This window comes from Platichthys flesus, chromosome 12, assembly GCF_949316205.1.
Source record: "Platichthys flesus chromosome 12, fPlaFle2.1, whole genome shotgun sequence".
Lineage (NCBI taxonomy): Eukaryota > Metazoa > Chordata > Actinopteri > Pleuronectiformes > Pleuronectidae > Platichthys > Platichthys flesus.
The window spans coordinates 23,755,198-23,777,661 of NC_084956.1; the positions used below are offsets into that span (position 1 = coordinate 23,755,198).

Here is a 22,464-nt window from a genome sequence, read left to right on the forward strand (position 1 = left end):
AAATTCATATGGCAAAACAAGAGACCAAGAGTGAGACTTAAAACGCTCACTCTTGGGAAGGACAGGGGTGGACTCAGCCTCCCTAATTTAAAATACTATTTCTGGGCAGCACAACTAACAGCAGTGGTAGCTTGGATTAACAATGACTTAGAATCAGGATGGGTGAACATAGAGCAGAGCTCAGTGCCAGCAATACCTTTATCCACATTAGTGTTTCTAAACAAGCAATCCCAGATGAAATTTGAAATAAAAAATGTATGGGTAAAAAAAAACCTTGAAAGTATGGTTGGCAGTCCAGAAGAAAATTAGAGGATCAGTTGCCCTCTCAAGGGCTATGCAGATTAATGGAAACCCAGATTTCCCCCCCTCAACAACAGATATCACTTTTAAGAGGTGGGCAGGCAGAAACCTGAGGGTTATTGACCAGTTGCTTTGTGACACCGGTATACAGCCATTCTCCTATCTACAAGACAAATTCCTTTTACCCCAAAGTGATATGTTCCGGTATTTTCAGATAAGAAATTACATTACAAACCATACAGATTGGAATATAATCAAAAATGCTCCAACGAACATGGAAATTTACTTTATTAATATAACTAAACATCAATTACCCAGTAAAAAGCATGTTTCCCATATATACAGAAATCTTTTACTTGATACATCAGACAACACTTTTTATATCAAAAACAAATGGGAGCTGGAGTTAAATACTATAATTGAGGACGGGGAGTGGGAACAATGTGCATTGGATGTCATAAAGGTATTAATAGTAACATGTGGAAGGAGTTTGATTGGAAGATGAAGACTAGGTTCTTTAAGACGCCCTCCGTGGTCTCTAAATTTGCAGATAATCCAGCAGCAATATACTGCTGGAGACGATGTGGAATGGTTGGCGACCACTCACACATATTTTGGGATTGCCCAATGTTGCTTCCTTTTTGGAAGGGGATAAAGAGCGAGATAAATAAAGTTCTGGGAATTAATATACTATTCACCCCAAGTCAGTTTCTTTTCGATCTGGCTCCTGAAGACATGTACACAAGAGACCAAGAGCACTTGTTGCATATACTCTTGATGACTGCTAGGAAAATGGTGACAATAAAATGGTTGAATCCACAGCCACCTACAGTGGCACAGTGGAAACAGAAGCTGAGGGAGGTGTATGCAATGGAGGCTCTAACGGCTCAATTGCAATTAAAGTCTGATGTTTTTGTGAGGAGATGGCTACCTATTGCAGGATACCTCTCTAATTGAGGGGAATCCTGTGGTACGACGGAATGTCTTAACTGTCCTTTTATTTATTTATTATTTTTCACCAATCAGTCTGTCATGTATGATCTGTGATGTTGTCAAGGAATGTTTGTGTTTCTCTTCAATAAAAACAAAGCTTAAAAAAAGAAAGAAACTGTACTTAGAACCTTCCTTAGATTCAACAGTGCAAAATGCAAATTCATGCAATTTTTTTTTAACTGGTCTTAAGATTTTGATCAGGAGTGTATCTCATCAGTACATGTTACTGACTTAAACCCTTCCCTGAGTCCCTGGGCTTTATCGGCCGCAGATCGGGGCCCGCTGTGGCCGCACCATGGATTACGATTTGTGGATCGCGCATCAGAGGTCGCAATGGTGGATCCAGTTTGGCGGATTCTAAATCGTTCTGGCTGATCGTAGTGGTAATGGTGGATCCTGTGTCGTGTTAACATCATATAATGGTGGTGGACCACGATCGAGGTCGGCGGCTGATGATGGATCGTAATAAGCGGCAATAAGCGGCAGTGGACAATGACTGTAGACTAGTGGAATCCCTCACATGTGGCTCTCTGAGGTTTCTACATATTTTTACCCTGTTAAAAGGGTTTTTAGTAGTTTTTCCTTACTGTTGTTGAGGGTTAAGGACAGAGGATGTCACACCATGGTAAAACCCTTTGAGACCAATTGTGATTTGTGAAAATGGGCCATACAAATAAAATTTGATTGATAATTTCAAAATACTTTTTAAATTTCATTCCATGTATGATATCATCTTGAGTCCCTTGGGGTCTACATACCTCCTATGGGGTCCAGCCCTTAGTTTGAACACCACAGGTCATGTACATAGCCCATAGAGGGCAATACATCCAAGTTATGACATCCTTTCAATCTCACAATCTGGCATAATAATTTTCTTCATACTGTGACACAAAAGAATTTAGTATTTTACATAATGAAAAAGGTTGGTTTCTATTATGTTTAATAAATCACTTTGACTCTTGGGATTATTATGCTTTCTAGTCATTTATATAAAACTAAAAAAAAAATCTTGACATATTTACTGTATAGCTGGACCCAAATATTGAATTAGATACTTTATTCTTCATTTGCTTTAAACTGAACGAAATCAAAACTTAGCTTTAGCAGAGAACCTTCCATTTTTTTCTGACTTAGCAAAGACAAGACCATAGATTTACTGTCTCTTACCATCAAGCATGATAGATTGGACTAATTCTCTCTAAAAGATACCTGTTCAAAACACATAGAGATAAAGAGCAAGACCAGACTGTTTTTTTTCTTATTCATTTATTGGGTTATTCAAACAGTACAAATCTGCAGCACATCAGATGTCATTATTTAATTCCCTGTGTCATAAACTCTTACACAGTAACTACTGGACATAGGTTATATCAGTAGCTGGCCTTATCTGTGAAGATTCTAAGTCATCCAAGTCATCGTATTAGGAGCAGTTGTACCAATTGTACATCGCGAAGAAACCTGGCCTTGATTATGCAAGACCACTTACATTTTTTTAACAAGCTAATTAGCGTATACAGGACAATCCAGGACAAATATCAAATTATTGTTACCTTGAAGCAAATAGAATGCCCGACCTTAAATTTGCATCCATTAAGGTCAGGCCCTCAGCAGATAATCTCATCACGTTTCTGGTACTGTGCACTTACACCTCAAACTTGACTTCAGCAGCCCCAGGATTTTTTCACAAAAGGACAACACACTTACCTTGGGTTGGCTTTGCTGTTTCACTGGGTCCTGTATTGCCAAAAGACTTCGACTGACAAGTGTAGTATCAGAATATATTAAAATAATATATATATAATTTCTTTATTTAAGAGTAGTCATGGGGAAAACCCAAGTTAGAAATTTACATTACTTAATTAGAAAATACATCTTTAATCCTATCACATGGCGGTAATTTACATCAGAGTATGCTGTAGGTGTTCACAGTGAAGAATGGTAAAAGAATAATAAAGACATTTACTGAGCTACCTGGTTTGGTTGGTCCACAAATACAAATTATAAGAGCAAGGGGGCCTCAAACCATTTACAGGTAAATTATGGAGAGCTATACATGAAAAAAAAACCAAGGCCTTTTAAACTGGACTCCATTGACAGGTCACAGAAAGAAAGGGCCTCATAAACCTTAATCACAAATTTTCTTGGCTCAGCTGAAGAAGGCTCAATTCCGTCTAGTGGCAGTAAGATACTAACATGTGTATATAAGAAACCAGAACCACAACCAGGATTTGGCATCTCCAGGCTATGTTTGGGATTGTAAAGTATCCTGTTTGTGTGGTGTATGTAAGCATTTGGTTCATGGCTTCAGAAACATGAAGGTCCTGCCCTATTTTGGAGATAACTGGATATCCCCTTAGGACCAATAAGATACTAGAAGCCATTGTAGATAAAAGCCATTTATCTCATATTCTATGTGAACATCATGTCCTGAATTACACTGAAGTCCTTCAGAAATTGCAGTGAGATTTCTGTTACTGATTTTCCTTGCCCAATGCCTAATGCTGATAAAAAGGTAAAAGCTGAATAGCTGCTAGGGTTAAGCTTAAGCTATTGATGGCTTTCCAGAATGTTATTTTGTCCGTATTGTGTAAGCATGTTTCCTTTAAAATAATTGTGAATGTGTCTTTTCAGATCGTCTTAGAGGTTTTACTTATTTCCTGGATGTAGACAGTAGATATTTAAGCAGTTGATCCTAAATGTATCTGTAAACATTCAGCTGCAGCTGTGCACAGTATGTTGACAATGAAGGAGTCAGAGAATTCTTACAGCAAGTTCATGATGTGTCTTTGGTTTGGGGAAAGTGCTAACACAAACCATCTACTCTGACCTCTTCACTGTCACTCCACACATTACCCATGAAAGCAATGTGTTCCTTTTAAAAATCCCCCATTACCCAGAGCAGCAGGATATTTTTTTGCACGATTGTTCAGGATACTGCCAACCTGTAGTTTAAATTGGACGTTTCGGTTGAAAAAGACATTAACAACGTGTGTTTAATATCACTTGGCTTTTATTAACCTCTTTTATTAAAGATAATTTTTATAAAAAAATGCAGACAAGTCAAAAGAACATCCCCCTGAACACATTACATGTCTAGCCTTACAGAGCTGTTGGTCTTTGGAAACTATGCACAGAGTAGCAACAGTGTTCAGAAAGAGGGATGTATTTACAAATTTACTACTTAACTTTTCAAACATTCATTTAGAGGATGAAGCCAGGGTGAGATAACATACTGATACTGACATGTGGTTCCCTTAGTAACAGGAGCAAGTTAATGCTCTGGAGGATGACCTTTGTTGCAAAATATAGCAACAACCAAAGGTGAAGATTTATATAAATTACATCTATTTATCATCCTGGGACGTTTTTGGTCTTTCTTGGCTAGCACAAACACTGCAAGCTATTTTATTAAGATAATGGTAACTGGTCTGTATTTATATAGCGCTTTTGTAGTCTCGCTTACAACACAAAGCGCTTTCAGTACAGTACTTTACAGTTTGCCATTCACAGACCATTCATACAGTGCATCGATGGGCAGCACTATTTTTTCCTACGATTGGCCATTCAGAGTTCACTCCGGAAGCCGCCTGGATCAACTCAAAACAACTCCATCCCGTTTACCTGCTAAATATGGGTGAACCCATCTTTCCAATAGATGCAAAGATTAAACTGATTTTAATTTTCTCTTTTGAATGTGGGTTTGCACTTCTAAACATGTCAGACTGTTCCATTAAGAATTATAATGAAATCACTTTTGACGGCCTACCTCCATCGTCTGATCTCACCAACAAAGAACTAACAAAATGGTGTCCAGGATGGTTATGGTGAAACTAAAACCATGACATCTCAAAGAACTGTCTAATAACGATTTTTAAAAAAGAGGAACAATAATAATACAACTGTTAGGACTTATTCCCCTTCTCCTTTTTCTTCTTCTTCTCCTTCTTCTTTTTCTTTTTTGATGATTTTACTTTACATATTTTTCCTTTGTCATCGTCACTATCATCACTGCTATCATTTTTTCCCTTGCTATCTTTTTCCTTGCTATCCTTTTTATTTGTGTCTTCCACTTTGACTTTGCTATAGCCTCTGACGGTCTGCTCCTTGTTCACTTCCTCCTTAACCCTGATGTTCGAAGGGGATGTCGGTCCACATGACACCGTTATGAGCATCCTCTCCTTACTCATATCCTCTTTAAAGGAGATGTTTTCCTGTCTCTGCCCATGATTTATGTGGTTGTTGTCGAGCTTGCCTCTGTGAGGTGTATCATTCCTCCACTCTTGTTTGTAGTCTCTCTGATTTCTCTGGTCTACGGAATCTGGATGGTAGCTGAAGTCTCTCTTGTCTGAGGTGTGTGGGTGTCGGGTGCTGCTGCTGCTAAAACAGTTGGAGTGTCCTTTGCTGCCTTGATCAGTCTGTCCAGCATGTTGTTCCATTTGCATTTTCTGCTAAAAAAGGGAAAAAAATTGAAACATCAAATGAATGAACGCAGAGTCTGTCGCCACCAAAAGACTACTGAGAATAGAAAAAATGCTAATGGTTTAAGAAAGTTTTACCAATTTGTTGGAGAGTCAATGTGCAAAGTAAATTTTAAAAAGTGATGCTCTGGGAATTTAGTGAATGTTACTTGTGAGGCACATGTTCAGTGATAAAGGGTTTTGTTGGGCTATAGTTGAGTTTGTTATTTTCCTAATTTCATTGTACACTTCAACTACAGTCCTTTTGATAGTTCACTTAGTCTTATTGGTGGCGACATGAATGCACCTTGTAACTTTTATGAAGGATAATTTAGTTTAATTAGCAGTCAGTGGAGTGGGGTCAATATTTAGAAAGAGGGTTTGTCTTTTGTTTGTTTTATGATTTGGCGTCACCCTCTGCCCATAACCCTTTGTGTCTTATATTTGTTCAATGTTTGCCTTGTGATTGTTTTTTTATCACTTTAACAATAAAAGGCTGCATTGCCAGACACCATTGGCGCTGTGTCGCTTCCCTTCCTCATTGACAAAAACTGGGTTGTAAAACTCACTTTAAGGTGTGTTCACAAAATGAGACATTTAAGCCCCACAACTGACAAAATATTCACCTTTATTACAGTTGGTCGAGGATAAAAAGATATAGCAGGCTTTTCATCCCACATTTGAGTTTGACCATACTGAACAGATGTTTTTATTTAAATTTTTTGTTAAGATGTAGAAAGATGACATGTTGTACAAACTACCTGTTTTAAGCAAACCAAGACATTTGCTCTAGAACAGGGTTATACTTTTGAGCGGTACAGATAGAGAAAATTTCCTCCAACCGAGGTCCAGAACATCATAATGTGTAACTAGCATTATAATTGAGTGCAATATTGTTTCATAATATTTAAATATTCGATGTACCAACATCTGTCATCAACTGACTTTAAAATCAAAAAAGTATAATGCAATAATAATTTGTAGGGATTATAAATTAGTACACTGATAGAAGACTATGGCAATTAAAAAATTAAACATGACAAAAAGCTTTCGTAAAAACTTTTTTCTATAAAAAAACATCATAAAGAGTGTATATTATATCAGTTTAACATTCTTTTTCCGCCTTTCTAGACCTCTTCCTTTCCTTTCCTATTCTATCCCTTGCTTCAGCCAATCAGCTCCTTGCTCCCTCACTGCGAGCTAAACACTCATCAAATACACCACTGTTTGCCGTCCTGTCTCCTAAATGGTGGAATGAGCTCCCCATTGACATCCGGACATCAGAAAGTTTACACATCTTCCGCCGAAAACTAAAAACATGCCTCTTCCGACTTTACCTTGAATTAAAAAAAAAAAAAAAAAAAAAAAAAACTACTAACAACTTTTTGAAACTAACACTTTAGTAGCACTTAAATGGCACTTACTTATAGCACTTTGTAGTTTTGCTTTATTTAGAAGAAATTGTACTTTCTTGATTCTTGTCGTCCTTGGTATGTATGAAGCGAGCTCTAGTTTCTGGATTTTTAATCTGGGCTGGGGTGTAGTGCGGTTCCGTATTAATGCTTTTAACAATCGCTGTGTTCTTTGGGACATTATGGTTTTGAACTGCGCATTGATAGAATGAATATGTAAGAGTCTGTCCAGTCTTGATTGAAACTCTGTTTTTACTGAGGTCTTTTCTTTTTTAGGAAATCCATGTTAACTTTCTTTCCTCACTTTTCTCTCAGATCCATTTATCCTTTATCTGCGATTTCTCGTATCTCACTTACTGACTCATGCCGAAATGCAGGTTGAAATCCACAGATTTGATTCGTGCCATCATGTGACATGGTTTACAATGCATGTTATTGAACTGTGAGCCCCCTGGGCCACTACACCAAGGCCTGATGTAGTTTTTCCATAGTTTCCTAAAACTTCTAGATCCTTAAGATTGCAGTAAATGTTACTGATACTGTGGGATAATAGCACATTTTCAGTAGGAGATTTATATATATTTGTGCTTTGGGGACATTTGGGACAGCCGTTCCAACAGTGCAATAATAAAGCTAATTTTTGTTTCAAGTTCTGGAGCACAGAGGAACACGATGCAACAGGCTTTAAATGGACACACAGTACTTAGTGGGAGACATTAACTTAGTGTTTTGTTCTTTTACCCGGATTCATTAACAAAAATACAGAATGTCTCCTGCTCTGCCACAAGGAATGCAGAGGTACTTACACTGCTAGAGTTGGCATGTTGGTGAATGGCTGCATGGTTTTCAGCAGAACTTAAATCTCCAATGAACTCCTCACATTTCTGGCAGTAGAACCCAATCACTGGTGTCAAAAAACTATGGCCTGCAAATGGACAATAAAAGCAGTTTAGAACATTTTCTAATGTGTAAGACAATTGGGAGCATAAAGTAACAGAAAAGCTGCTTTACCATCCTGTTTCAACAATTCCTCCATTTCTTTTATCAAGGATTCCATTTGACTTTTTCTGGCTTGTCTCGCTCTCTTTATTTCCTCATTGTTACTTGCCTGCCAAAAACAAGTTATAATTTCAAAACTAAGGGTTAAGCCATTTTCAAATGTCTTAACTTTTCCTCCTCAGGATATGCTTTACCTTGTGTTTAGCAGAGGTCTGAGATGTGCCACTGCCATCAATTTTTGCTCTCTTCTCTTTCGTCGCTAAAGGAGAAACGAATAATATAATCCTGCATTGTACACTCAAAATAATATAACAAAAGACACAGAGAAGATAAATCCATGAGTCAGAGTAATATCAGTTTCCAACTGACTGGGTACAGCACCACTGTCAGCTGTCGCAATGAGATTAAAAACAACTTCACAGCTGGTTAATACATACACCAAAAAGCAAACAACTGGGAAGGAGAATTCATAAAAAAATCAACTTTATAAATTAGTGTTTTACAGGAAAAATAGTGGTATCGGTAGTAGTATTCTATGATAACTATACATTTTCACACCATCGTATACGGTAAAATTGGTACACTATTGAAACAAAAATGCATTAAGTCAATTAATTGTTGCTTTTTGTCTTTTTGTGTAATTTTCTGATGTGTAAAAACATAGCCAAGCTTTTCGATGCAGCCCAAACACAAGGTTTATGGTATTTATATAAATGATTATGTTTCAGTAACTCGGTCAACATTGTCTTTTGAAATGCAATGATAAAAAAATTTTAAAAAATACATGTTCCTTGCAGTAGCATATACAGCTCTGGAAAAAATTAAGAGACCACTCCAAATTTTTCTTGAATCAGCATCTCTATGTGTATGGCAGCCATTCCATTCCATTGTCTGTTGAATTCCAATACAGGCTGACCTGAATCTACTAAATGAGGTACTGATTAGGTCACCTGAACCAAATCTTACTCAATGAAAAAAAACAGTGCTGTGGTCATCACTATCCTCTTGCAATAGGACCAGCTGAATGGCAGAAACAGTGCTAGTAGTACCTCAAAGGTAATTGGAATAAAAGAAGTGAATATTGACCATGCCAAAAGAGTTAAAAATAAAGTTTTGAGTTAGGAAAAGAAGGGTTAAATTCTGTTTTTACTGGCAGAGGGATACAGTGAGCGTCAGGTTGCTTCTATCCTTAAAATTTCAAAGACGGCGGTTCATAAGAACAAGGTCAAGCAGCAGACATTAGGGACAACAAAGCTAGAGACCGGCTGAGGACGAAAACCTTCCTCAACTCACCAGGATGACCGCCAACTCATTCGAATGTCACTCAACAACCGTAGTCATCAAGTGACTTCCAAAAAGAATGGCAAACGGCAGCTGGGATGAAGTGCACAACAGGAAGGTTAGAAACAAGCTCCTAGGGGCAGGGATGAAGTCGTGCAAAGCTAGAAAAAAGCCCTTCATCAACGAGGAGCAAAGAAGTGTCAGGCTGAGGTTCGCAAAAGACCATTAGGATTGGACCATAGAGGACTGGAGTAAGGTCATCTTCTCTGATGAGTCCAGTTTTCTAATGGTTAAACAGAGACCTGAAGAGGCCTACAAGCCACAGTGTCTCGCACCTACTTTAAAATTTGGTGATGATCTGGTGGTGGCAAGGCTGGAATTGGGCAGATTTGTCTTTTTGAAGGACGCATGAATCAAGCCAAGTACAAAGTTGTCCTGGAAGAAAACTTGCTTCTTTCTGCTCTGACAATGTCCCCCATCTCTGAGGAGTTGTTTTTCCAGCAGGACAATGCTCCATGCCACACACCCAGGTCAGTGAAGGTGTGGAAGAAGGACCACCAGATCAGGACCCTGTCATGGCCAGCTCAATCTCCAGACCTGAATCCCATTGAAAACCTCTGGAATGTGATCAAGAGGAAGATGGATGGTCACAAGCCATCAATCTAAGCTAAGCTGCTTGAATTTTTGCACCAGGAGTGGCATCAAGTACTATCCATAAATCAGCAATGTGAAAAACTAGTGGACAGCATGCCAAGATGCATGAAAGCTGCGATTGTAATCATTTAAAAAGGGCTTTTAAACTTTAGGAATAACGCATCCACAATAATGTAACAAATCAAAAAAGAACTTTGCATAAACTGTATTATTGGTTAGTAAACATGAAAACACTGAAATACTAATGCTTAAGAAGTTGGTAGATTAAGTTGAATCTTTCATTCAATATGGGATTCTCACCTTTGATAAGAGACTGTAGAGATTGCAGAGCTTGCTGTACATTAGAGTTCTTCATTGCTTGTATTGTCAAGCTTGCTGCTGTTGGGTCTGAACCAAGTACAGCAGGAGACAGGTGCTTCTCCTCTTTCTGCCCCTGCATCTTCACCATGATCTGGTTGATGTTTGGTGTGCCCTGACTCTTTAATATATTCTTGATCTTCTCAAACTCACTACTGTCAAGATTGATCTGAGGATTCATTTGAAGGGGCTGCTTCAGGTCAATCAGATCCCCAAAGCCACTAAATATGGACTGTTGACTGCTCAGAGCAGAAACATCACTGGAATGTTCTGCAGTCTGAGAAAATGCGGAAAAGGGGGTGGTAGAAGTTATATGGTCTTGCTTTCCTCCAGTATCTTCATTTCCATATAAGAATGACTCCTCATCATCAAGCTCATCAGCTTTTTGATCTGTGGAGCCCTCTTGACTTTGTGCTTGGAGCCAGGAGAAGTCACTGCCTACTCGGTCATGGGGAAGGACCATACTGTCGTTTTCCATCGAAGTTGAATTATCCTGACTGTTATGTTGCTCTTTCGGTATACACTGCAACTTTTTGCTTTCATCAGATGCCTGTACAGAAGAGAACACAAACATTTCATACATTCAACAGATCGTAACTTTTTTTTACTTTGCTACTACTGATGGAATGTTTTAAGAAATGACAGAAGTATAGAGCTACCGCCTGTGCAACAATGCCTTTGTTCACCCTTGTATAAAGGTCTTCGACTCATGTCTAATCCGAAAATTAGAAGCATGAGTCCACAGGACTAACACATTGAGAAGTTAGTATTATTCAGTATTTAATCTAGTGTTGACATAAACAAACTGACTGCACAATCAAATAATTAAAACCCTAAAATATTTGAAAATCTTTGTTCAAAGTCATTCAAACTTTCTGCTCAGCCCATACAGCTAAATGTACAATAATTCAAGGGAGCAAATATTTGGACTGGACAAAGGGCCGTGAGGAAGACTTTGTTATCAGTTTCTTTAACATTGTGAGACCTTTTCTAAAATGTTCTGGGTAAAAGTGCATGGATCTTTATTAAAAAAAAACAGCTGGTTTAGGGGGTGGGATCTATGTCTGTGTACAATTTCGTGCAGCTTTAATGAATTTAAGGGAACGATTGGGCTCTTGTGGCAGCATGTACTCTACTAAGACTCTAGTGTAAGAGTACATGCTTGTTAAATGGTCTTTATTTTAAAACAGAAAGACTTTCTGGTTATTTATTCTACAGGTTAATTATAGCACAACTATTGGATCGCTCATCAGTACAAAGTTAGCTACACTCAAAAACAAGCTAACAAAGCTAAATATAAGTAAACATTCAGCAGTTCACAACCTTACAATGACCATAGAAAATTAACTGTAAAAATACAATTGATAACCAGTGTCGGTCTTTCTACATTTAATTAGTCTCACGATGACACTGTCCTCTAGTGGAATACAAGAGAGCACACAGTTTACTCTTATGCAGACATAATACTGTGACAATGTTTTAGCTCCATATCAAAAATTATCTTTATCCATACAAACACACCTGAAAATGCATATTACATGACCATTCAAATAAACGTTTCATATGCATGGGTATATAAACAGGAAGCAGATCTGCAGCTGGTTGCTTAGTTGCAGAAAAAACTATGAACGACGACAAAGGCGAAAGAAATGTAAGGTGAGGAATTTCTCAAACTGACATACGCTTTGGGTAACCCTTTGGACTCACCAGTGGTAGTCATGAGTGATTAGAACCAATCAGGATGTGAAGGTGGGTTTTCAAGCTTGTCTCTGTTTTAAGGTCTGCAAACTCTGCAGTAATGTGGAGGCCAGACATAAACGTAGCTAACCAAAACATATCAGGGTTAGGGATATGTTGATATTTTATTTTATTTTAAACGTTCCACTCAAACTAAAATGTTCTGGATTCGACCAAACATAAATCTGTATTAGGGTAATTGCCCTGGTGTACCCAAATAGACAACACACATTTTTGTGTGGACATGAGGTAAAAAAAAAACTGAAACAACATTTTTTTATAATTGAATGAACTCTACCTGAATAGTGAGGATGGCATCTTTGAGAGTGGGCAACCGCTCTTCCAGTTCCTTGCTGTTCATGACAAGTTTCAGTCCCTCTAACAGACATTTTCCTGTCAGGTTATTACTGTTCTCAATACTGCTGCTCCAACTGGGGCTTAGACTCCTCTTTCTCTTATCATTAGCAAGTCTTTTTTCCATACTGCCACTTCGTGACTTGGACCTCCTGACGCGACTCTTGCTGCGTACATTACTTTTTTGCTTGCTTTGGCTCCTGCTCCGACTTTTACTGCGGCCTCTGCTTTTGTTTCTAGCTAGACTCTTGCCACGAGCATGACTTTTGCTCCTTCCTCTGCTTCGGCTTCGAACACGGCTCCTGCTTCGCACACGGCTCTTGGCTTGAGATTTTCCACAACTTTTTCCACGGCTTCTGCCCCGGCTTCTGCTTCTACTTTGACTGATGCTTCTGGACCCATGCTTGTGGAACTCAGGGTTTGATTTTACTGCATCTTTCAGAACATTAGCTGACTTAAATGCCTCAGCAAGGTTGTATGCCATGTCCCCTTTCAGATAGTCTGGGAGAGGCTTGTTGGCTGCAATGCATCTCAAGAATTCCTCACCAGCTCTGTCACTGTAAATGAATATGCATGTGTTTCAGACACCAACAAAGACAAAAATTAGGTTAAAGCAACTATTCCAGATTAGAATGATAAAGAACATGTAATCAACAGATATACCTGTCTGGTAGATGATGTTTTGCAGGAGTGGGAATCCACTGTAGAACCTGAAGGTGTGGTGGCACAGCATGAGGGGCCATCCTCTGGCTGCCACCAGAAGCAATCGCTGTACTACGGTCTATGGGGAAGTTGCTACAGTGGGGCTGAGAGTATTCAGAGTTCATGTTATAGCGTTTTTCAACACAGAACTAAAATAGCATATTTTGTCCTTTTTACTCTTTTTGGCTATGCTTGCAAATACATCAAAAATAGACTAACAAAACTAATATTTGCTACTTTTAATTACAATTTCCTAAATTTGGAAATCAAAGGCAAACCAGTGAAAGTTATGGTTTTTAAATGTTAGAGTAAAAACTGTACAAAGAATACAAGACATTTACAAGTGTAATAGGCCTGTTGTTGAACTTGATTTAATGTAAAGTAAGTTTTATATTATTCGCACGATATGGAAAATGCTCTGGGTCACTGAGGTAACATTGACCTAAATGATCTATCGACCCAGATTAACCTACAGAAAAAATCCGGAAAAACAGTTGAATCTCAAAACGGCACATTCAGAAACAAATCGTCTAGGCCAAGAATCACCCATCCCCACTTTTTTACTTGACAAAATCCAGTGTTGTGTGATAAGCAATGAGCATGTATATTCATTGGTGGCAGTATTTCTTGCAGAGCAGTGGCAAAATATGTATCATATTGCCAGAGCTGAGACCAAGACAAAAAGACCAGTTAAAAGAAAGAGTAAAGATTTGGTTTCTTTAAAATTTCAAATATATTTTTTAAGATGTATGGGATACAACAAAGAACAGCCACAGGAACATAATACAAAAAGTTCATATGAATATATAATATAAACAAGATCCTCAAAACACTTTAATACAGTAGGAACCCACGACTTTTACTATTGACCATGTTTGAATCTAATTGTAAACAGTACTAATGCTAATTGCAGAGATAATTTAAGCCAACTCTGGTAAAACAGGCTATGTAACATTTTCAGACATACTCTCAAATTCATCCTACTTTAACAGACTAGTATGATGATCCCTGAGCCAATTATAAAAAATAGCCACAATAAGGGCAAATTTGAACTATTTGACAAGTTTCAAAAATAGTCAGTAAACATAAACACTATCCATAGGGATTATGTGAAAGTAAGTGCATTGTACAACTGTTCGACAATTAAAGCCAAATTAAATAACATCAATAGACAGTATAACATTTTTCACACTGTTGAATACATTAACCTAAATTAATAGGCTACATATGCTTTAGAGACTTGCTTTAACTCAATAATAAAATGTATTAACTGAATTAAACCAAAAGTAGGGGCCCATTCTTGGGTTTACAATCCTTAAAACGGTAAACTTCAAACTAAGCTCAATCTGTTCCGCAAAAAGAGCTACGAAGAACTTTGCAACAGCCAGCTCAAATGCTTAATACAACAACACTGAAAGCATAGCCCTCATTTCCAGTCTAATAGGCCATTGTAAGCACTTAGCAGGGCACACTGAGGTACTTTCGTGTTACATGGGCAAGAACAGGGAAGGGTTGGCATACCGCAATTCTCACAAGACTGAAGATGAGCAACCATTGCAAATAGCGATTTTCATCAACTTAGCAACTGCTATCCCTTTGTGACACTTCCACACTGCAGACATGTTTATCCATCTTTAATCCTCACCAACGTGATGACGTAAGGTGACATCATAATGTAAAGGTGTATAGCCTTAAAAAAATGTCTAATTTATCTCACTCCAAGCGTCATTTTATCAGTCTGTCATATCGGCTGAGATGTTGATCCCAGGCTGATGCCGATTTGTCAAATTAAAGCTTTTATCTGCCGTTAACGATGACGGGCCGATATTATCGTGCATCCCTAGTTCAGTATATGCATCCAAGTTGATAACAGCTCTTTTACTGAACTTGATATTTACACACACCAATTCTACATCTACAGTATAAATAAATTAATTATATGAAACAAAATCTAGTTAATTCTAAATACTTCATTTCATATAACAGATTTGTGTTATGAGGTTTGAATTGATTCCAACAATAAAATCGGATTCAATTTTGTTAAAACTTGGTATTAACAGTATCAACCGATGCATTTTCAACTGTGCATGCAATCATTTGCATTGTTGTGAAATTCTAGATTTTCACTGATGCATACACATTCTGCAGCTCTGCATCTCACCTATTAATTAGAGCACCCCTTCTTCCAACAGTCCAAAACAATCAATCAAATGGAAACGATGTATGCAACAAAATAACCAAAATGTTATATATGTATGTAATTAGATTGTACATGCTATCATGTACATGTACTTGCATGTACATGATAGCATGCAAGTACATGCTATCATGTACTTGCATTACAGTGGATCATGTAATGCAAGTACATGATCCACTGTAGCCAATCAAAGCGTCTGGTCAACAGTGTGGCAAATTTGATTGCGTGGTCTGTTGTCAGCTGAAACAACTTCTGTAGTAGTGACATTTGTCTATTACCAGAGCACACCAAAAAACATGTGCATGGTAGCTTATGTCAAACCTCATGTAACACTTGTCCCTATGGTGGAAACTGGAAATGAGCACATAGTCAGACATTGGGCTAAATAGTCTTATATAATACCATGAATATAGTAAGTAGTAATTAGTGAAACATAGTAAATGAACACAAAGAAGTTTGGTTTATGAAATTATTTCACTTCCTTGTGGTGAGCAAACCAAGCTGCAATCGAGACATTCATTCTGATGACAAGCTGAAAACCAGCAGAGGTCAAGCTTATCAATTGTCTAGGCGATGTACATGTGGATAAACTAGCTTTCTTTTTCAGTAGGCACTGGATGCTGCACAACATATTCAAGATTAACAGACTTTTAAATGTTTCTTGGTTCATGAAACCATGAAAATATGAGACGAATCAAAGGATGCTATGCTACATTTGAAATGCTACTGGTAAATGTTAGCTCAGCAGAATTTTTTATTTTTAACACTAGCTTTCTAAATGGCGTCTGACAGCTAACATCTGAACTGGCTCTGAATGTTTGAAGATAGATATGCAGATAGATATGGCATATTTTGGTCATCGAGAGCATACTGACCAACTGCATCCCCTATTATTCTGCTTGTGGCTGAATACATGTATTAATCCCAGGAAGCATCACTCCCAGCCCAAATAACAACAACAAAGAGGCCGCACTCAGTGAACTGTACCAGGCTACCTGTCCTGTGGAAGGGTTTACTTTGTTCAGTTGAGCTAAAGGAAAAGAAACACCAAAAGATTTACATACTCGCTCGATTCAATATCCAAGACTTTCAGCCGAAGATAATATTTTTATCAAAAAAATATTGGTAAATACTGACCAAGCAGAGGCATCCATCAGCAGTTGGGAGTAGACTTCTTCCCAGGATTGAAATAATGTTTCTCTCCAATATCAAAAGTAAAAACCCATAGCTTTCCATGTGATATATTGTCCCTCCCTTCTAAGGCCAAAAGACCTTCTAAGCACTAGGGTCGAAACTAACGACTGTTCTGAAATTCGATTAATCTATCGATTATAGAAATTATTAATTGATTAATCAGATTATAAAATCACACAAATTCTCAATTGCTTAGGTTGTTCGTGGCATCTGATGCCTGACAATAAAGATTGATTCTTCATACAAAAAATGTCTTTTAATAAACTTTTTTTCCCATTTAAAACCAAAGATAGGCAAATTGCTAATAGATTCAAGTTTTCCTTTTACCTTTGAACCAAGAACAGGGCAAGTGCGATACTAAAATTAAATAAAAATATAAAAAAATTCTGTAAACAAAATGACAGGGAAAGTAGCAGCAATACTAACATCAACAAACAAAGCTACAGTCTTCTTCGGAATGCATTATTGGGATTAAAAAAGATGTTTGTAAGGCAATAGAATAACATTACGCTTTTAAACTCAATAAAAAAAAGTTTAAAAAAAATCTACATTCAAACCATATTTTTGTAATGTATTGTAGAATCCTGCACACAGGTGTTGAGGAAGTTGCTAAGACGCCTCTTTTTATAGCAAGCTAGATATCAGGCTATCTTACAGAGGCGAGTCTGCATCGTTTACCTTATGATGTCAAACGTGCTTCCTCTTCAAATGCTTGTGTCCTGCTTCCATGGAAGGCAAGGTCCACCTTTCAAATATTGCAGGTAGTATTTTTCGGGCTATGTTAAAGGTGAAGTTCTCCCATAGTTTTTACTTTCTAGTACGCGATGTTGTTGCAACAGCCGCCGCCATTGTGCTATGTTTTGTCGCTATTGCACATGCGCAACTTTCGGAGAGAGGAAGAGAGCGAAAGGGCTCACTCCTCAGCTGCTTCCATCAGCACCTGCGGTAAAATTACATTTAGTTCAACTGCACGGCACGATAAACGTGCGCTACGACCAACGAATCATCGACTATTAAATTCGTCTGTGACTATTTTTGTCATAGATTTTTGTCGACTACGTTGCTTAATTGTTGCACCCCCACTAAGCACTGAATGAATACACTCCAAAATGAAACCCAGAATGGACTTGTACCTTGAAATTTACATGAGAAAAAAACTAACCTAAATGTAAGTTTGAACATGAGAGCAACAACGATGATATCCGCTTTAGGAGACTTTGATTGACGTATTCTTCTAATAGGCTATATCAAATTTACTATACAATATAGTTGGGTTTGTTAGGCTGTTATGTTTTTGTGTTTTCATTATGTCTGGGTTTGGAAAGGCCTACGTTTGTATTGCATGCTCTAACCAACTCTGGATATAGTAGAGGACACAATTCTCTGGCACCATTATTTTGGGGATCAGGGGATGAAACATTTGTAAAATATTGACTTCAAATAGATTGAAAAAAACAATACTAACTTCCTTGTAGAATGGGATTGTCAAACAAAAATAATTAATTACACAAAAATAATAAATTGCACCGAAGCACTGTATGCTCCAGTGCAAACATAACCCACATTTTAGCTCCAAATGAAAGGACATTGCTTCTTTGACAATATCAAGCTCCTGAATTGAACTTAACTACAACTATATTGCTAGGAAAAAAACTGTAGTGTTAGAGTTCACTTAAAATTAAATAACAAAACGTGAGCTGCCAGAAGGACACAAATGTAACTACCGCCCCTTTGGGAGAGAGAACTCCAGGCGATAACATAAGAATGGGGAAGAAAACAGGTAGAAAGCACCATGTGTGGCAGTGAAACCAATTTGATCAATGTAGTGTGTTTATCACATTAATAATGGTGATAAATCCATGTCCTGGCACAACATCAGTGATGAAGATGAAAACAGGTATTATATTATCTAACACTTAAAACTTGTGGGGAGAGCGTGGCCTAGGGGATAGAGCGGGTGTTCTGCAACAAGAAGGTTGCCGGTTTGAATCCCACTCTTTCACATCTGCATGCCTAAGTGTCCTTGGCAATATACTGAACCCCTAAAACGGCCCCTCATAAATGCTGAGTGTTCTAAAAATGTAAGTCGCTTTGGACAAAAGTGTCAGCTAAATGACATGTAATGTGTTTCACTTCGGTCTCTCCATCTTTATCAACCTGAGAAAGCCACTTCGCTCTCTCCTCCTGTTTCACTCTCTGGCTTACTCTCTCCATGTCATTTCATCCAACTTTGAGCTGCACCGTCACAGATCTCCATGAAATTTTGCATACTGTTTTGCCCATATAAGAAACCTACGGAACAATACTTGTAAGGCTATCTGATCCAAATTGGGGATGATATGGTCTAACAAACTGTTAACTGTTGGATGGTCATATCTCCCATAATATAGGTGAAATAAAAATGGTTCTCTCACTGTTTTTAAGCTATTTTACAGTTCAATAGTTCTCTTAACAGTATGCTATCCTCAATTAAAAACAAATTACATTATGATTGATGTTGTCGGTTGAATCGCCCAAATAATTTTTTTACAGCAATTTTTTAATTTATAACCGCAGACAACTGCGACACACAGCAGAAATACAGCGTGGCCATTCCCCAGCGCAGATGCGGCCAGTGTGTCCTGGGAGTGTTATTTAGTCCATAAAACCAGTTAAGCCGGCTGTTCCAATGTCTCTATGTCCCTTTGATATAGTTCTTGGCAGTGCTTCAAGTGCTAGCAACCATGGTTTTATCCTCCTTGCTAACACAACCATGACCTAAGTTGTGAGATCTGAGTCAATGCGGAACTGAGCTTGTCCACACACTACAGGTAATCATTCCATGCGTTGCATATTGGCTATTTCAGAAGTCTTTATAAATAAAAAGCTCTGTAATTCAGCTCGATATACAACACTGCAACAACAAAACAAACATTGTGCTAATAAACAAATTACTAAAGCGGAAGATATTTTATGATTATTAATGCTATTATGATCTGATCAGCACCTGCGACATCTGGGAATATCTGTGTCAGTCAAAAATGGTGAAATAAGAATAATCAAATGGCTGGACAGATAATATTGTTGCTGCCAGTTTTAGCCTGTGGACCACCAGTTGCCAACTACTGTTATAGACTGACTGTTATAGTCAGATTTTTAATCAAAAACCTTAGTTTATAAATTACAGCAAACTATGAATAGCAGTATGATTATACTTCCCAATAACTTAAATAACTAAGTTCAGATTTATCTGACTGAGTATGTTATTTGATATGCACTTATATAGAAAATTGAGGTCATGAGATGAGATATTTAGATACATCAAGAACTGCTGTGCATTCGAATTGATGAAATTTAATACAATCTAATTGTGAAGTTAATGAAGATTTAAACTTCCATCCCTTGTATAGTTAAATCACATATCAGAGGACTATAGCACCACACTGAGCCATAACCGAGAAACCCTACATCAATTTGCAACGATTTCAGGATGAAGACCCTTGATAGTATAGAAATATATCTTGGTGTAATTTTCCCACTTCATGTTACAGATTTTCTTCAAAAGCAAAAATTTGCAAACATCATTTATAATTCATGTGACCTTGAATTCTCTGCTCAAAATACTGTCTTCGCTATGAACCGTTCTTGGCACTCTGAAATAAGTGTCATTATTTGAGCATCTCTGTGTACTCTAAGTCTCAACAATAACTTGTCTTTCAATGTACTGGGTTTCAAAAAATACACTGAATATCCAAGAAACCCTCAGGATATATTGCAACATGAAATAAAATTAATAAAATATAATTTAATAATATTATATAAAATAATAATAAGCCAGAAATATATTTATCAACTGGCATCAGATATACTACTACCAGAGTAGTCTTATAATGTTTTCTAATATACACTGATTAATTAATATTTTTGAAAACTATTTTCACAGATCATAATAAGATACTACAGGCCTATTCATTTCTGACATCACCCAAACACACATATTTAGAAAATAATTAGGCAAACATGTGACCTGGATTACTGCGAAAACACCTGCAACATACCCAGAGGTAAAAATGTGCAATCAAAATTAATTTCTTCACGTGTAGTGACAACCCTTTAGATGTATAATTACGTTGCTAACTTGACATTTCAAATGCATAGCCTGATAGAGAAATTGAAGTTTCTCAGTTTCAAAGCATTTTAATACTTAAAATGTCGTATTTCTTTGGTTTTGTACTTTATATTATAGCTGAGAGAAACCCTGAGAATAAGTAAAGAAACATCCATTTATCAAAGTAGTTTTTGCTAAGCTACAGGTACAAACAAATTAATAAATAATCTTTTTGTGTTTTTCGTGGAAACCCCTGACATGCAGTTGGAGGTCCTTGGTGATATGCTGTGACATGAACCTATAGTGAAGCGCAGAGGACAGGTTTAACCTGCGTCAGTTACGTGACATACTTCATAATTGCCCAAACATGCTACAACTCTCATTCACAAAACAATGCGATGCAGTTCACTCCTCGGCCACAATGTTCAGCTACATTTGTGGCTAACGAGGCCTTTGAGTATTGCTCTATACTAGCTAACCCCTAGTCTGAATCATGTATCTGAACCAGCTAAGCTAGCTAAGCTAGCCTGTTCCGTACGTACTCTGATGAAATGCTCTCTTGGTGGTCTGTTGTGAAGAAACTGTCTGTCCGATGCCGAAGCTGAAAATGATCCGTGGGGTCCAGGAGCCAAGTGACCATGAGGAGGAACACTACAGGACCCTCCAAATCTGAAAGGAGGTCCATGGGTTGACGGAGGTCGGAACCGTGGCGGCCCGTTCTCCGGTTTACCTGACCGGTACATGGTCGCGGTCAGGAGGCCTCACCAAATCCCTATGAGCAGTTAAACCAAACTTAATGGATTAATAACCTATTCCGAACACGTATGCTGCTTTTCAGTACAACAGCTCGTGAGACTCCGCTGGCTACAGCGACAGGTCTTGCGGCTGGAGATCACACAATGACGGAGAAAAACATCCGGAGTAATTATTTCAAAATAAGGGTCTATGTTGTCTCAGTAAAGTCAATTAATGGTATTTTTTATTTGATACCTTTTAGACTACTTTATATAATCTACAACAAATGAAGTTAACGATTTCATATGCTCTAGCTAATGATTTAGTATATTACACCGGAGGGGCATCATACAAAATAAAGGCTCTAAAAGTGTCTTCCTGAATTCACCCTATAAACTAATGTTATTTGTCTAAAAAGCATTAACAGTATTTAGGGTCTATATGGTGTATATCAAATCCATGGTCTAAAGCTAATTCAGTTTGTTTGCCCTAATGCTTTATGACTTTATACTGCAGTATCACCAATACTGTATCATTACTTAAACACCTTATTACCCCCCACTTTTATCCTTGTCTGTTTTTTTGTTGGTTGATTAGTAAACAAGATAATACAAATACAGGACAGATTTTTATGAAAGTTGGTGGAAAGATGGTGTATGGGTCACAAGAGTCCACTAATATTGGAGCAGATTCGGATCCAGGAAATTGTTTTCTAACCTTGATTTAAACAATTAGGTTTACATTTTTTTGGATTTCTTAGAACATTTGCTTATCTAGAGGGAATAAAATCAGGCATATTTAAGGGACTGATGTTTCTGAGTGTGTGCAATTTGATGCGCATCCATACAAAAAAACAGGATCAAATACATTTAAATGTGGGTTTGTGAGTGGACTGTTGGACATTAATTGGCAGATGCACTGAGTGCCCTTCAAGTTTTCTCTTCTTATATTTTGCACATGCACAGATCTCTATGTAGAGTCAAAATTCATAAACTGTCCACCTAA

The 22,464-nt window shown here is 37.6% G+C and overlaps 1 protein-coding gene across 2 annotated transcripts; it reads right to left on the reverse strand.

The window, feature by feature from the left end:
* Positions 1–4,285: 4,285 nt before the first annotated feature.
* On the reverse strand, positions 4,286–21,615 carry si:ch211-195b21.5 (uncharacterized). Of its 2 annotated transcripts, none has more exons than XM_062400707.1 (8): positions 21,267–21,615; positions 13,208–13,350; positions 12,489–13,101; positions 10,397–11,003; positions 8,356–8,420; positions 8,174–8,270; positions 7,969–8,087; positions 4,286–5,738 (listed from the first exon to the last, which is right to left on the reverse strand). In XM_062400707.1, the coding sequence occupies exons 1-8, from the start codon at positions 21,465–21,467 to the stop codon at positions 5,196–5,198; spliced, it is 2,388 nt and encodes a 795-aa protein (XP_062256691.1). In that variant the 5' UTR covers positions 21,468–21,615; the 3' UTR covers positions 4,286–5,195. The 2 variants fall into 2 exon arrangements, with proteins under 2 accessions (XP_062256691.1, XP_062256690.1); XM_062400706.1 differs by having other exon boundaries at positions 4,286–5,741.
* Positions 21,616–22,464: the final 849 nt, after the last annotated feature.